The 17998-nt window shown below is 34.9% G+C and overlaps 1 protein-coding gene across 1 annotated transcript; it reads right to left on the bottom strand.

Moving 5' to 3' along the window:
* Positions 1-311: 311 nt before the first annotated feature.
* LOC127704759 (uncharacterized) lies at positions 312-2620 on the bottom strand. Its single transcript, XM_052208955.1, has one exon. The coding sequence runs from the start codon at positions 2602-2604 to the stop codon at positions 466-468; it is 2139 nt and encodes a 712-aa protein (XP_052064915.1). The 5' UTR covers positions 2605-2620; the 3' UTR covers positions 312-465.
* Positions 2621-17998: the final 15378 nt, after the last annotated feature.

The raw sequence follows: 17998 nt of genomic DNA, 5'->3' as shown, positions 1-17998 counted from the left end.
TCAAATATTTAATCACAATCCAAATTCAGAGCTGTATCAAGCTTGAATGTAGTGACCATATTTGCCCCAACTGTTCAGGGTTCGACCTCTGCGGTCGTATCAAGCTGCGCCCCGCGGAGCATTTTATTTTACTTGGGGAAAACAAAATTGATAATGGATATTGTTCATGATGAGCTGTTAACTCTTCTTAGTAAGTATACATGATTGGTCAACAATATTGGTATGTGTGTTGTCATCACCCGTCTGTAAACTTTGCTAAAAGACCCACTGAGCCAATTGTGTAACGTTTGAATAGAGGAATAAAACATATCTACAATGAACAATTTATTTTACAGGTACGAAAATTTCTATTTGATGATATTTTTACTAAAATTAGAAAAAGTGTTATAAGAAGATTATTTTTCCACATTTTTATATACATTAAAACGCAAGTATATTGAAATATACTTAATCAAATTAAAATTTCTATTTACCATAGCGCATAATTTCAAACTCTTGTTGTACTCGTTGCCATCCATAGAAAGCTTGCAAAACTTTCACAACAACGAGTTTAGCAGAGCTTGCGAAGTTTTCATGGTTATTAAAAACGAACTCAACCATCGTTTTTAAATTGAAATCTATAAACGTTAGCGTTTGGTGTTCAAATTTGTCTTTTGGTCCAGTGCTAAATATATCTTTCAAACTATTAGCACTTATTCTGTGCTTTGGATCTATTCTTTCGTCTTTCAAATCGACAAAACCACATAGTCCCCATTCATGGGTGTCAAATTTTAAGTATACCGTGGTCAAGCAAATAGCATCTAAGTCACTCCCTGAAAGTTCTAGCCCAAGTTCTTCTTTCAGTCCACGTGCTGCAGTATTGACTAAATCAACACACGTTTTACCTTTGTGTATCTTGTAGTCCGGTTTAGATGCACTTTCGACGGCACCACAAGTGAATTTTCCCGGTGCAGCCATTCCCTCTCTTTGTGCACGACGTGGAAATAAAAATTTTTGTGGTTTGTCAGGGCCTTCATCTGTAAGGACTGCCACATGCAGACCGAACGTGTTACTAAAATATGGATGCACGTCTGACTTTGAGGGAAGCTCCCAAATCTTCTGCTGATTTGAAAAATCAATCCATATTTTTCTCATAGCCCTGTGATGAACATAATCAGATTCCTTAAATTTGAATTCAATAAGTTGATTTTCTTCTTCACCGGGTCTTGCAAATGTCAACCCCTTCAAAGCTACAGTAGGGTTGTTATCAATTACTTTGTTTTTTGTCATTTTTTGAAATTCTTCCAAATTATCTATATAGTCTTCCTCAAGTGACCATTCAACTGGTCTGTCTCGATATGGAACTTTTTCTACTTCAATGAGACAATTTAAATCCCAATGGTCGTATCCGGTAGGTCTTATTCCAGATTCGTAAAAACCCATTTGTGACGCCTCCTTGTCAGTACACGAGTCAGCAACAAATATATCTGTCCTATCCATGAAGCCACAACTAAAGAATTCTGCTTCAGTTTCCGGGTGTGTCTGCAAGAGATATGGATTATTTTCCGAACTGAAGTAATCTTTCAATATGTTTTCGGCTGTAGGCCTCTCCTTTGGGATATCTAGATGGCACCTTGGAATCACATCTTTCAAATTACCAGTTAAAGTTTTGGGCAAATCTGGAATTGATATGTTGTCCGTTGGATCCTTGTAGTCTACCAGTGTTTTTGTAGATATTTTACTATAAGGTCGCTCACCGGTCAGCATAAATGTTAAAACATTCCCAAAGCAATATATATCCGCATTTTTATAATCTTCAAATGACCATACACGACCCAAAGTTTCTTGAAATACTTCAGGTGCACCCCATCTTACATTTGCAACGCTGGAACTGGAGCTTGCTCTGGACCCACTCATCCCTGAAGACATTTTTTTATTATCTCGTTGAGGATTGGTGTTTATTTGATTGCCGTCCGTTGCAAGCCCAAAGTCTGCCAGTTTTACGACGATTCTCCTCGGTCCTACCTCCAGAAGAATGTTATCCGGTTTAAGATCTCGATGAGCAATATTCAAGTTGTGAAGATAGTCCAATGCACTAATGATCTGCTGTCCAATATTCCAAACCATATCGTCGCGTAGTCCTTTTCTTTCATGGACTCTCATCCCATCTACATACTTTAATAGATTTTGATCAATATACTCCATGACTAGAAACATCATTTCACCCTCGTTTTCTTCACTTACACGTACATCTATTTCTTCCGCTTTTGTTTTTGACATATATCCAATTCCTCGAAATGCTATGATATTTTCATGGCTCAAGTCCTGCAGTATCTTTCCCTCTCGAATCTTTGATTTTGATTCTTCTTTAAATATTTTTACAGCAACCTTCGATCCTCCATATCTACTGGCGTATACGTATCCAAAATGACCAGACCCAATCTCTGTCCATTTTGGGTCCAGATCATTCTCGTCGATATAACGTAAGGTTCCCTTTTTTTCCAGAGTTTTGGTATAGACTTGGATGGAATCCAGTAGCCCGAGTGCTAGATCAATATCCTTTTCGGTACAGACTTTCCCTGTAAATGACATAAGAACGCTTTTCAATTTATCAAAGGACTCCATACTCTACTTCATTTAAACATCCTGATATGGAAATTTTACACGAAGAAAGGTCATTAACCTGAACTAAAAATAAACCTTATTTTAGAATTCATTTATTTAATTTTGAATATCGTGTATTCAATATAATTTCACTTTGCTATATTTTTCCTTTTTAATTTTTGTTAATTTGTTAGAAAATACGACCGTAAATTTTTAAACACTACAAAAAAACAACAAAAAATTCAAACAACAAAAATACAATAACAACCAACACACATGAAAAATAATTTACCGTTCTACACACATATATGCGCATTATAGACAACCTGTATATAGATCTTATTTTTATTGCTTTTAAGAATATGCAGATATAAAAAGGTTTATAACAGATGCATTTTTTTAATTGACTTCTTGAGATGGAAAAGTAATATTCCTGTATGCTTCCTTGCAAGTCTATAACTTCATACCGTATATTCGGCTATAAAAGTTCTCAACATGAAAATGTGAAACAATTTTAGCGATAAAACTAACTTATTTATAACAAAATAATTTCTGCAGAAAAAATTTGACAGACCTGAACCACTGATATACATGCTCCTGATTTGAGACAGACACATTCACAATGTGTCGGTGGGGGGATATATGTTTGTGAGCGCCTACCCCCCCCCCCCCCCCCCCCTTCCAAACGTGTGATAGCGGTCTTACAGCAGTACATAAGAACTATAAAAACCAGTCTAACTCAAAAGATCGGTACGAAGTACAGAAACCACTAACGTAAAAACAATAGAGATAACGCACAAATAATGTAAGCTAGATCAAAGCCAAATACAAATAATACATAATTCATGTATTCGAAGACTGAAGTATGTAACATGTAAACATTTTCATGCTCAGTACGATTGAAAATTTAACATCTATTCAAATGACCCCTTTTTGAAGAAATATTAAGTTGTGAATATTTTCCTGGACTCAAGCATTTTGCTGGTTGCAATAAACAAATTGATTGCTAAATGATATTTGGAAGAGAAGGGTGGAAATGTGTGAACTTTAATTTACTTTGTGTAATTCCTTAAATTTGAAGTTAGATTTATAAGGGTTTGGATGGAATTGCATACTTTAGAAGTGTAATATAAATATAATTTCAATCGGTTGATTTTAAGAATTAGAATGAAATTATTTTCTTCTGAATTGTCTGCCTATAGGTGGCGTTTTTAGGTTATGTGTTTTATGTGATTTGGCGGTTAAATCATTCGGCACGACAGGGTCTACTCGATCGGTCACGTTAATTTTTTAATACTCGTTATTTCAGATTTTTGTATCATGCATTAAGAGATTTGTTCCCTTTACATAAGTGTTTGTGTTCATTGAACTATTTACATATTTATATGAGGACATTATAAAGATGTTTAGGATTCTGTATATGTAATATATTATTAAATGGTAATTAAACCTGCCATCGGCTCTGTCGTGTGGTATTGCACTTTACTATTTCTTGTTATTATTATTATGAGAATAATATGAGGTTCTGATATATGGGTATTAACGGAAGAAGAACTATATTAATTATTTCAACATAAGACTACAGTAGTTCAAGGTAAATAACATAACACGCGACCAAATCACACTACAGGTGCCTTCTTACCTTTCACCTGGTCAAGTATGCTATAGGTTTCAAAATTTAATTACTAATACAACAGCCTCCAATAAATGTTTTGTATTGTTAAATTTTATACATAAGGTGAGACGTAAATAAAATATTGAATTGAATTGTTTACATAAAAAGGGGGAACGTAATAACATTGTTAATTGAATATCCTAATGCAGAAAAAATGTGATAAAGGATTTGTCACTATACAAATCATTGGCGTGATGAATGGTTTCCAACCAAAAAAAATATATGCATAACTTTTGGTTAACCAAAACAAAACAAAAAACGTACCCTTTGCGAACGCATAATTTTACTTTTACTGTCGTTTTTTTCTTTTCTTTCTGCTTCGGGCGCACACATAATTATAACATTACCGTAACAGAAAGAAAAAAGAACAATTTGATCATCAATAATAAAATTTATATTTTGAATCATGATTAAAAGTAGTTTTATTTGAATAAATAAAAAATGAGGAAAGCGGTTTATTAAATTTATTCATCAGACAAACCTATATGACGAAGTCGATACACTATGGACGGTATTGAAAGCACTTTTCCCGATTACTGACAAACTACAAAGACAATTGACCTCATCAATTTGAGCCATTGTGAGTGGAAAATAACCAAGACAAGTTGCTTTTAAAAAAAAAAAGACAATACGTGAACCTTAGAACTTTTTTATTCTAATTATTAATTCAACTGAATAAGAAATTATATATCAGTGTTATCTTGGCCATGTGTGTGGAGGATAATATTTTCTTTTTATTATAAATCATTACAATTTTGGCATGTTGAGAGAAGTGTTAAATTTAAAGCAAGGAGAGGAAAAAAAAGATTCCCAGACGTATAATTTCTTAAAGAATAATAATAATTCAAAACATGGAGGACACATGTACCTTCTTCCAAAAATTCATTAAATTAATCTAGAAATAAGTAATGAGGCATTGCGAACTGGTCAGCTAGCAGGACACATTAATGTTCGTTACCGACCAATCATCAATAAGTGTAACTCTCCCGCGAGAGATACTTACTTGATCTAATTATAAATATAAAAAAGAAGATGTGTAATGATTGCCAATGAGACAACTCTCCACAAGAGACCAAATGACACAGAAATTAACAACTATAGGTCACCGTACGGCTTTCAACAATGAGCAAAGCCCATACCGCATAGTCAGCCATAAAAGGCCCCGAAATAACAAATGTAAAACAATTCAAACGAGAAAACTAACGGCCTAATTTATGTACAAAAAATGAACGAAAAACAAATATGTAACACATCAACAAACGACAACCACTGAATACAGGCTCCTGACTTGGGACAGGCACATACATACAGAATGTGGCGGGGTTAAACATGTTAGAGGGATCCCAACCCTCCCCCTAACCTCGGACAGTGGTGTTACAGTACAACATAAGAACGAACTATAAAAATCAGTTGAAAAAGGCTTAACTCATCAGATGGATACAAACAGAGATACTACACAGAGTGGACGTGGCCGGGTACTTGTATATCCCAACAACAAATAGACACTAAGCACAGATGTGAGAGTACTCGCAGTTACTGACAGCTAGTTCAAAGCCACTAACAACTAATTAAAAAAATCATGCATCTAAGACTAAATTATCAATTAGTACACATCCAACATCCAATTATTGAAGAGGCATAACTTTTACATTCAAGATACAAAAAATTTCATTAATAAAATAGAGTCACACGAGGTAAAAAAAGTATGCATTCTTATTGCCTATGATGTACGTCAATGTAGACAAATATGATCATTGACAATTTAGAAAAAATTGTTATCAATGCATTAGAATTTATCGACACACAGGAGAATATACTTTAAAGATTCTCAACAAATAGATTTAAATGCATTTGTTAAATTAATTCTTAGAAACAATGAATTTAAGTTTAATGGACTGTTATACAAACACATTATAGGAGCGTACCAACCAGGCTTATTAATTTGTACTCATTAAAATCTTAGATAAGTTCCAATGGAGAGAAAACATCAAATTACACTATCAATAGGGATGACGGTTTTATGATCTTCACAGACAAATTAGAGCAAGTTGAAGATTTCTTTAACCTTGCAAACGAAATTTACCATCTACTTAAGTTCTAATATGAGGTGTCGACATCTAGTATGGCCTATTTAGAGGGTGGTAAAGGGTTATTTTCGTGCAGCGTTTTCGGCCTTTTTATTTCACGTGTTTCCGTGTTTCGACGTTTTATTTCTCGTTTTCTCGTGTTTGGTTCGATGTGCGTGCTTCGTGTTTTCCCTTAATTATTTTCCGTGTTTCGTGTCGGTACTCTTATTTTCTCGTGCTTGTCCCGCATTTGCCTGATTAAAAAGTAAACCGGGACTAATTCAAAGTCAGCCCAAATGTTGTTTTAAATTATTAACTAATTAACTGGTCCCAAGATATTTATTGATAGCCTATTATATTACTATGATAAATCGGATGCAACTAACGGACGCTAAAAGGTGACCACATGCAGGGTCGCCATGTCCATTTATAATGACTGCATGATCTCCAAGAACGGCTGAGTAATAACTGTTGGTACTTTTTTCCTTAATATTTACGATTTTATTGTCGAGCCTTCGACTTTTGTCGAAAAAGCGAGACATAGCGATCCTACATTCCGTCGGCGTCGTCGTCGTCGTCGTCGTCGTTGTCGTCGGCGGCGTCCACAAATATTCACTCTGTGGTTAAAGTTTTTGAAATTTTAATAACTTTCATAAACTACCCTGGATTTCTACCAAACTGGGACAGAAGCTTTTTTATGATCATAAGATAATATTCAAAAGTAAATTTTGTAAAAAAAAAATTCCATTTTTTCCGTATTTTACTTATAAATGGACTTAGTTTTTCTGCCAGGAAACATCACATTCACTCTGTGGTTAAAGTTTTTGAAATTTTAATAACTTTCTTAAACTATCTTGGATTTGTACCAATCTTGGAAAGAAGCTTGTTTGTGATCATAAGATAGTATCCAGAAGTAAATTTTGTAAAAAAAAATTTCCATTTTTTCCGTATTTTACTTATAAATGGACTTAGTTTTTCTGCCAGGAAACATTACATTCACTCTGTGGTTAAAGTTTTTGAAATTTTAATAACTTTCTTAAACTATCCTGAATTTGTACCAAACTTGGAAAGAAGCTTGTTTGTGATCATAAGATAGTATCCAGAAGTAAATTTTGTAAAAAAAAAATTCCATTTTTTCCGTATTTTACTTATAAATGGACTTAGTTTTTCTGCCAGTTAACATTACATTCACTCTGTGGTTAAAGTTTTTAAAATTTTAACAACTTTCTTAAACTATCCTGAATTTGTACCAAACTTGGACAGAAGCTTGTTTATGATTAAAAGCTAGTATCTAAAAGGAAATTTTGTTAAAATTTTGTTCCATTTTTTCCGTATTTTACTTATAAATGGACTTAGTTTTTCTTCCAGTTAACACTTATTTTACATAACAGTTTAAGTTTTTATTTAAAACATTTATTAGATTCATAAACTATCCTGGATTTTTACCAAACTTGGACAGAAGCTACTTACAATCAAAAGATAGTATAGAGAGGAATATTTTTATTAATTTTTTTCCTCATTTTTGTTGAGCCCGTGATAAACAGCAGAAGTAGGCGAGACACTGGGTTCCGCGGAACCCTTACGAATTTTTCCTTGCATGGCTTCGTTTTTCCAGAGTGTTTTTTTTCTCCGTGCAACATTTTTGCGATTTGTTATTTCACGTGTTTCCGTGTTCAGACCCTTCCTTTTACCACCCTCTATTTAGATACCGAAGTTTACAAAAGTGAACGATTCCATAATAATGGAATTCTTGATGTTAAGTCACATATATTAAAAACACAGAAACGTATCAATATTTACCAATCACTATAGTGCACATCCAAAATACACATATATTTAAGAACATTACAATGTGCGAATAATATAAGAAATTTCGACTTCTACCACTATGTGACCACCGTCATTTGGTTGACTATCCTGTCACTGTTTGGTGTGCGCTTGCATGCATACTTAACAAGTCCAAAAATGATTTTAACAGAAAGGAAATAATTTGTGCTGTACATAACATTTATACATGGTGCAAATAAAAACATGGGACTTGAAATTTAATGTGCATGCAGTAGTCTCTTGAACGAGTCAAGACTTTCTGCAGCGGTCACTGAAATAATAGTGACATCAATGAATTAAATAAACATTTAATTAACTTACAAGATAACTTAATTGATAGAGAATACTGTAAAAAGGAAACAGTAAAAGTTGTAAAAATGTATATCAACGAACAGTCTTTATTTTACTTGTTTTATTTTCATTTGAAACAGATTTTTGTTTATCTGATTTGTCAAAATGACAAGTGTGCATAATGATTTTATTGTTACAAATCAAATCCCAAAAGCCCACTATAGCTATAACAACTCATTATGTAGAAACCAAAGCACTATTTTAAAATATCTATCTGTGAATATCTAGACACAGATGTTTGATACCATAGGTCGTTATAATTAAATCTTGACCATTTAACTTTCACTTGTTTATCAAAGGGTACAACTGTCAACTTTGCCCAAGTCAGTAAACCCTTGCAATGCATAAAATGTAGCTTTACAATAAATATACATGTTTGAAAAGGATCTATAGATTGTTTATTATCATATATCAGATAAGTGAATTAGCGATCTGTGAAAATTCTTTATTGCCATGTTTTAAATATCTTAGATACACCGTATGGTGGTGCTCTTATTGCAGGAAGCTAATACAGATAAGATGAATAGGTGTTCCGAATGAACAATAATTTAGCTTCCGAATATTCCTCCATAGACTATATTTCTAACTAATAAATATGCGTGAACCCTCAGGGGTTCACGCAAAAAGGATATTAATTCTTCTTGCGAAAAGTCCAACAACGACGATCTTTCAGACAATATCGATCGGATTGTTACCACAGTATGAGACATTTTCCCAGCTTGTAACCACTGACGTAAGCACGATCACGTGATCATTATCTAATTAAAAATCATTCATTATGACAAGCGCTGGATTCTTTGACCTAAAAAATGCCGATTGATCAGGTTTTGACTAGCAAAATTGTACAAAATATGTTTTAAGACTAATATTTATCAATTTAATAAAAAAAAAAAAAAATTTAAATCGTGTCACGTCTCCTTTAACCATGTCTAATGTGTTGCAATACATACAATATTTAAAAATTAGACGAAACCAAGCTAACTGAAAGAGTCGGAGTCCACAAAATAATAAATTTACTGACAAACTTAACGCTGAGCAAATTGGGGTCATCAACTGTCGAGGTTCGAAAATCCGATGATATCATAAGTCATTATCGGCGATAAGGTATTATAGAATTATAGTTCTTTTTCAAATTACCGACCGCTTCGGACGCACAAAATAAGTGGTGATATTTTCATTTTCTGTAAATTTCCTGTTCATAAAACTTTACAGTCCCCGAGGGTATCATCAGCTCAGTAGTCAGTACTTCGGTATAACAAACCTTTCTAAAATTGTCCGTTAATAAATTTTGAAATGATAAGGAAACTAAGGCTTCAACTCCCTCAGGCAAAGTTGACCTTAGATGGATTAGGCTATTTTTTGTAGGTCCTTTTTGGTCATATAGCTCTTCAACTGTTTCGGTTCTTATACATTCTTGGCTTTCAAATATTCGGCTTTGAGCGTTCCTGATGAAAAGCTTCGGACGCATGGAATTTATAATGTGTTGTTTTTCATTTTTTACAATCATTTGAAACACTAAGGTTTGACCGTAGTCTAATTTGGCATAACTTTTTGGAAGTTTTTGTTTTCTGCGCTCTGCAATTTGATTTGGCTTTCCAACTGCTTTGTTCGAGCGCTATTGATGAGTCTTACTGAATTGTGTAGACTAAACGCACGTCTGGCGTACTAAATCATAAGCCTGGTATCTTTCACGACTTCATTTTTTGTTACCAATTGTATTTTTGGCTAAAGGTTGTAAGGTTCTTTAATGTGCATAGAACGTTACATTCTACAAACATGGATATTGGATTTACTATTCACTTTCTGACCGGTCGTTGCTGCATATGTATATATGCAAATATCACAAATAACAAAAGGAACATACCTTTTAGCAAGGCTCCTACCGGCCGACGAAGCCAGGTAGTCAACTACGTTTACTGGTAAACTAAAAAGAAGCTAGTATATTTGTACACACATGTTACCATAGAAGTTACCTGCTAATACTTCACACGAAATATGTCCTTATTAAGTAAAGACAGACATATAGCTTAATTATCTATACAATAGGTAAAACAGAACCTGTCCGATTAGTTTTTGATGGATTTATTCAACGTACAAAGCGCATGGCATTTTCGCAACACTTGCCTTGAACATCCCCAAATCAGATTGGACGGAATAGTGTAAAGTTACTTTCTGCACAGCCGATGGACACCTTCCAGGGCTTACTTTCCTATTAGGATTTCCTTGAGAGACGATTGCTTCTAATGAATCATCGCTTCAATAATTTTACGGACGCCATCATGATACTGTTATTGTGTTATATGTGTAACAGCTGATTACCACGGATATGTTTCATTTGTTTGAAAGTGGGTCTCGCCTTTCTGTGAGTTTACCTCCAAGTTTTAGTTGCATTCCTGTTGCTCAATCTTTTTTTTAATTTCAAGACGGTTATTTGTTTTGATTTTTTTCTTCTTTTGGTCATTGTTTTTTATTTGTTACTTATGAATAATACTTTCCTGGTATATAAAGAAAAAAATGTCTATTGAAGGTTGAATTTCTAAACAGGAAAACCTATTTGGTATCCTATTGGAACTGAAGAAACAAATCAGATTAAGCATGTTAAGGTAATATTTCCTTGTAAGAATTCGTTCACCTCATTGGTTCTAGTGTCAATGAGTTCTAGACGTTTATACAACCTAAGCATATTGATGAAAAAAGGTTACATTTGTTAACTGCAATGGACTTAACATTATTCACTCATTAAAGCTAAAATTTAGGCAACAGTAGTTTAGCAATTTTTCAAATCTCATAAACTGATTAAGAATATACAAATCAAGGTAACAAAAAAAATGAGGAAATCGCATGATCTCCAAATGCAAATTAATACTCAGTCAAAATATCATAATTGGGAATACAACCGGTAAATTTACAGAGCGGACAAACATTCTGATATCTAAATATCTAAAACCGAGAAAACAGGTCGCTAATAACACGTCGACTGGTTAGTGACATAAAAGAAATAGGATTTAACAGAACTTGCCTATTGACTAAATATCTCCCAACTGATATGGCATTACGGGTCTAACTTCCCTATCAGTATTTCATTGAAAGAAGAAGGCTGCTAAAGAACCAAGAGTTCTTAAATTAAATTGAAAATAAATGAAACCATGACTTCGAAAATTTGACGGATGCTATCATGATTCTGTTGCTCAAACATCATATATAAGGAATGTGACACGAATCACCTTGCTGTGTAAATTGATATGTTTGTTGTATGTTTAGTTGAGGTTTTTTTTCGAGAGTAGCGTCTATGTTTTATTTTTCAGTGGTGCTTGCTTAAGATATTGTTTACTACGACTATGAAACCCTGTTTTTTTTTTAAATATAAAGATAAGAAGATTTAGTAGGATTGCAAATGACACAATTCTCCACCAGATACCAAATGACATAGAAGTTAACAACTAAAGGTCACCGTACGGCCTTTAGCAATGAACAAAACCCATGCCACATAATAATATGTCAACGTGTATTTTTGTTTAATAATCTGGCTGTAGCGGCATTGCCACCTTTGACACAATTGTGAACATTGTTGAATTTTTAAGGTGAATTTTGATTGACGGCGGTAAAATTTATATTAGGAATGCGGTTTTTTAGCACGTGAATATCCGTGAAGTAGTAGTATTTTTTTTATTTTCAACCAAGTGCTAACAACACACATTTACAGTTCTCGGCATATTTTCCTTTAAGAAAATAAAAAAAAAAAACATTCAGACATTGAATTTATTGTAATAATCATATCGATGTCATATTTTCTATAGTAACAATTTCGACTGAGTCCGTATTTACGGAGCCCTGTTGGTCTCACACAGATTATAAAGTGTCTTTTAAAGTCCTGCGCTGAAGATGTGTAAAGTCTAGCGCTGGAGATGTAAATTCTAGCGCTAGAGATGTAAAGTCTAGCGCTGGAGATGTAAAGTCCAGCGCTGAAGATGTAAAGTCTAGCGCTGGAGATGTAAAGTCCAGCGCTGGAGATCTAATGTCTAGCGCTGGAGATGTAAAGTCAAGCGCTGGAGATGTAAAATCAAGCCCTGGAGATGTAAAGTCTAGCGCTGAAGATGTAAAATCAAGCGCTGGAGATGTAAAATCAAGCGCTGGAGATGTAAAATCAAGCGCTGGAGATGTAAAGTCTAGCGCTGAAGATGTAAAATCAAGTGTGTAATAGGAAACATATATTTTGTCTTGGCCTTGTGCATGAATGATCAAATAATGGTCCTTCAAAAGTTTTATGACTTTAGTGCCGATCGGAAAACCAAGATGGCTGCCACAGCCGGACATGGTTTAATATAGAACCCTATGGAGAAAAATGCAAACAACTTTTACGGAGAAACCGTTTGTCATATTGATTCAAGTTTATGCATAAATGATCAGATATTAGTCCTTAATAAATTTTATGATTTTGGTGCCGATCAGAAATCCAAGATGGCTGCCACAGATGGACATTTAATATTGAACCATATGGTAGTACATGTAAACTGCTCTTTTTAGTTCACCTGGTCCGAAGGACCATGTGAACTTTTGTCATCACTTTGCGTCCGTCGTCTGTCGTCGTCGTACGTAAACATCTTCTCTGAAACCACTGGGCCAATTCAAACCAAACTTGGCAGGAATGTTCCTTGGGTAGACCTCATCAAAGATTGTTCATTTGGTGCCGATCCGTAATCCAAGATGGCCGCCACCGCAGGAATTAGTTTTGCATAGAACCCTATGGGAAAACATAAAAACTGCTCTTTTTCAGATACCTTTTGACATATTGAATCCAATATATGTCAGGACTGATCGAATAATTGTCCTTCATAAATTGTATTATTTTGGTGCCGATCGGAAATCCAAGATGGGCGCCACAGTCGAACATAGATTAACATAGAACCCTATGGGAAAAGCATGCAAATAACGTCTACGGATACATTGTGTGATATTTTGATTCCAGTTTATGCATGAATGATCAAATAATGGTCCTCCATAAATTTTATGATTTTAGTGCCGATCAGAAGTCCAAGATGGCCGCCACTGTCAAACATAGTTTTACATTGAACCCTATGGGAAAAAATGCAAACTATTTCTACTGAGAAACCGTTTTCTTTTAAACCAAGTGAACGATTACATGCTCTGTAGAGCCTCTGGTTTAGAAACCATATTACAAAATGAATCCAATATATGCATGAATGATCAAATGAAGGTTCTTGATAAATTTTATGATTTTGGTGTCGACTGTAAATCCAAGAGGGCTTCCATGGTCAAATACAATTTAACATAGAACCATATAGGAAAAAAATGTAGAAACAACTTTTACAAAGAAACTTTGACATATCGATTCCAGTTTATGGATAAATGATCAGATAATAGTCCTTAATAATTTTAATGAATTCGGTGCTGATTGGAGAACCAAGATGGTCGCCACATGCGAGACAGTTTAACAAAGAACCATAAGGGAAAACATGTGAACTGCTCTCTTTGAGCATCCGTACATGTATGGTACAATGAATCTACTTTATGCAGGAATGATCAAATGATGGTCCTGAATTTGACAGTTTTATGATTTTTATGGCAACTGCAAATCCAACATGGATTCCATGGCCAAATATAGTTTAACATTGAACCCTATAAGAAAAACATACTAACTACTTCTTTAACCAGGCTCGCTAGAGCCTCTGGTTTAAATGCATATATCTCACGAAATTTTTGACCTGGGACCACCAAATTTGGTGCCAATGTAACTTGAGGCATAAGCTTGTCAGTCGGTCACATATCGGCTGACCTTGACCTCATTGTCATGGTCCAGTGACCAGGGTCAAGTTATCATGATTAGGTCAGTTTCTCAGTATGGTATGATAGGCCAATAATATTTGGAGTGTGAAATTCATTGTTAGGTGTACATGTCAGTCTTACATATGTCAACTGACCTTGACCTCACAATCAAGTTTTTGTGATTATGTCAGTTTCATCGGCAGTAACTAGGTATGGTAGGTCAATATTTGCTGTATGAATTTGTCATAAGGTGTACATGTCTGTCTAACATGTGTCGACTAGGTCAGTTTGACCTCATTGTCGGTGACCAGGGTCAAGTTTTCGTGGTAAGGTTAGACTCTTAGTAACTAGATATGATAGGTCCATAATATGTGGTTTGCGAATGTGTTGTAAGGTACTGACCTTAAGGTCATTGTCATCGTCCAGTGACCGGGATCAAGTGTCCGTGAATAAGTCAGTTTCTCAGTAATTAGGTATGGTAGGTCAATAATATTTGGTGTGTTAATTCCTTGTAAGTAGTACATGTCGCAGTTTGACAGGTGTCAACTGATAATGACCTCATTCTCACAATCCATTTACTTTGGTCAAGTTTTCTTATTTTGATGCATTTAAGGATCCAGTTTTGGATTTCTGATAAGCTTACATCTGTGTCCACGTCCATATTAAGGCGAGACATCTTCGTGAGTCTGTAAAAGTCAAATCCCCAATTCTTTGTGTAAAATGGAGGATTAAATTCCTGTTTTATGATTTTGTCTCGCCTGGATCAAAGTCACTTAAGGCGAGACAAAGGGATTGTTTTTTATTGTCCCAGTATTTTATTGATCTAATAGGCAATAACACGCGTCTGTCCGCCATCCCTTTCTGTGTTTCTCCTCTGAAGTCCTTTGGCGATTGGTAAATTTGATATGGAAGATTTCTCAATGAACAGAAGAATATATTGCATTTGCGTCGTGATTCTTGTTTTTTCTTGCCAAATATCAAACTTTGTCTTTTTTTTTTGCCCATTTCTAAAACCTTTTTCGTATCTTTTGACCAATAGGTCTGATATTTGGTATGCAAGTTTGTGCTCATGAATAGAACATTTTCAGAGTAATTGTATAATTGATGCATTTATGTAGGTTATATCAATTTTCCTACTGTTGTTGGATTAATTAAACCAACATTTTTAACCCCCTAATGATAATTATCACCCTTCCCTACGGCTATATCTACTTGCTGAGAGCAACCGTAAAAGTTGTCTCGAAATGGCACGTGCAGAGAGCAGAACTTATCAAGCGAGAGCAGAACTTATCAAGCGATTCTCAAAACGTTTAAACAGTAATTACTACGTCAAAATTTGGATAACACATATATGTTATTTAAAAAATGTTCATTTACATATTTTGATTTCAATTAAAACGAAACTATTTAGAATTCCCGAATGAAACGTTCTAAAAACTAGCTGGACGTCGTTCTTATCAGTTCAGCTCAACGTTGCAAAAACGAACGCTACCGTTTCCCTATACAAGTATGTAAAATACCTATGGAAAATGAAAAAGAAAGATCATTGGTCAATTTTATTAAAATGTAAAGTCATAATATGGATGATGATAGAGTTGGTGAAACCAGTATTGATATGCAAAATAACATCGTGCCGCTTCCCGCGCAAAAACGTTGGGAGAATTTGATCGTTGTTAGATTTTACCCAGAAATATCGCCTACGAAGGGTGATAAACATATTATCTGAATTTTTGACACTGAGATATTGTAAAATATCAACCCGCTCGACAGAATATAAAGCTTTGTGGCTCGTTTGCTACGCTCACTAGCCTCCAAACTTCACATTCTGGCTCACGGGATGATATTTTACTATATCTAGCTGTCAAAATCCCGATAATATATACATATACCCACTGGCGGAGGACACATTTAGCTACTATGTAGCAATGCCAAGTGTTAAGGCGGTGGTTACAATGTAAACGTTTTAATTTATTAACTTGATTATCTCAGACATCTGGGACAACCATATTGGGTATGAAATGGCTTGTCAGCAAGTTGCTTTTCCCATAGCCTTGACCTCATTTTCATAGTCAAGTTGTCATGTTAAGTTTTTGGATAAGTGTTTGTAAAAAAATATGTGGTATATATATGTGTGTCATTCTGGCAATATGAGGATAAACCCAGGGGGAAAATACAAACCCACGTACAGGGTAAATGCGTCAGTGGCAGGCCGGACATCCATCAGGACAGAAAACGGGGGAAACTGACTGGGACAACGATATATCAAGTCGAGTCGACCCAGATACAACGGTTGCTTACCTGGTGGTGAAAGGCAAAAAATCCACATTATGGAATCTCGGAATGAAACCACCCTGCAATTACAGGAACAACCAGTCCACAGATTTCGCAATGATAAGTCTGTAAACATTCCTTGCGGAAAGAATTCCGACCAATCAGAAACAAGTATTGGTCATGGAGTCATGTTTGAAAAATGAGGGAACTTTGTAGAGATTAATGGTGAGTAGTTTCAGAGGAGAAATTAAAATTTAAAAAGTCTAACGGACGGACACAAAGTGATGGCATAAGCTTATTTCTTTTGGGTCAGAATAGCTAGAACGGGTTCCGGCTCTAACTGTCACGTCTAAGTAGAAAGAGTGTATATGAGCACTAACCTATCATTTCTAGGTGTTCCAGTCGGAGTTTTGGCAGGCTCAAAAATGTAGATTAGGTTTTCATGTGGTTATGTGATGATTTATGTCAGTTGCTTACCGCAGGTCGGCGGTTTCCTCCTGGTACTCGGGGTTTCTGACCAATAAAACTAACCGTCATGAAATAACCAAAATATTTATGGAAAGTTATGTTGAACCCCATCAAAGTAAAAAATTGATAATGGAACACTAGTATGACACTCTAAAATTGTGTATCAAATTCCTTCAACTAGTTTAAATATCACTACCATAAAAAAGATCAGAATTTAGCTTTCAACGATGGGACACCATTAATCATGGGATAACGGCGATAACAAATTGTTATGCCCCGGGCGCGGTAAGTATGTGTTATCCAGATCACAAGGAGCAGTCTACGTCATAAACTGGTGTTGGCTTGTATTCTATGACGATGGAAGTGTGGTTGTCAGCCGAGAACCAGCTTATCTACGTCATATACCTTTTCAATTTGAAGGGCAAGAAATAGGAAACTCGTTGTTTTATGATACTTATCCTTATATGACAATAACAAATAAACCCGCCTAATTCATCTCGAAATAATTTGGAGAAAACAAATTAAAAGTTTTTAATTATTGTTCAGTGTATTGAAGTAATCATGGCTCCATTATGATGCCGAATATGTTTCGCAGCTCAATATACAAGTTGGTAGCAGCATATGGATCTTCTGGTTTATCCAAATGATTTTCTCTCATAACAATACAAGCGAGATCAAAAACATTTTTGTCACAAATATCTTCAGGAAATAAACATTCCTCCAGACAAGCCTCAACATCCTCTGGTCGAACAGGACATAGTAAATTAAGGGTGTCTTCATTTCTCGGACAGTTGTAGAGTATTACTGGACGGCTATGTACATTCCCTTCGTACTTACACGGTCGGATTTTGTGATGGTTCCAAGTATCTACGACATTCTGGAATTCCCTCTATAAAATAAAAAATTGTACAATCTAATTATAACATTTTTAAATTTTAGAGACAATCAATTTTGGTTATGTAAACGGATTGAA

Source organism: Mytilus californianus, unplaced genomic scaffold, assembly GCF_021869535.1.
Source record: "Mytilus californianus isolate M0D057914Y unplaced genomic scaffold, xbMytCali1.0.p SCAF_6, whole genome shotgun sequence".
NCBI lineage: Eukaryota > Metazoa > Mollusca > Bivalvia > Mytilida > Mytilidae > Mytilus > Mytilus californianus.
This window is presented reverse-complemented; position numbering and strand designations above follow the sequence as displayed.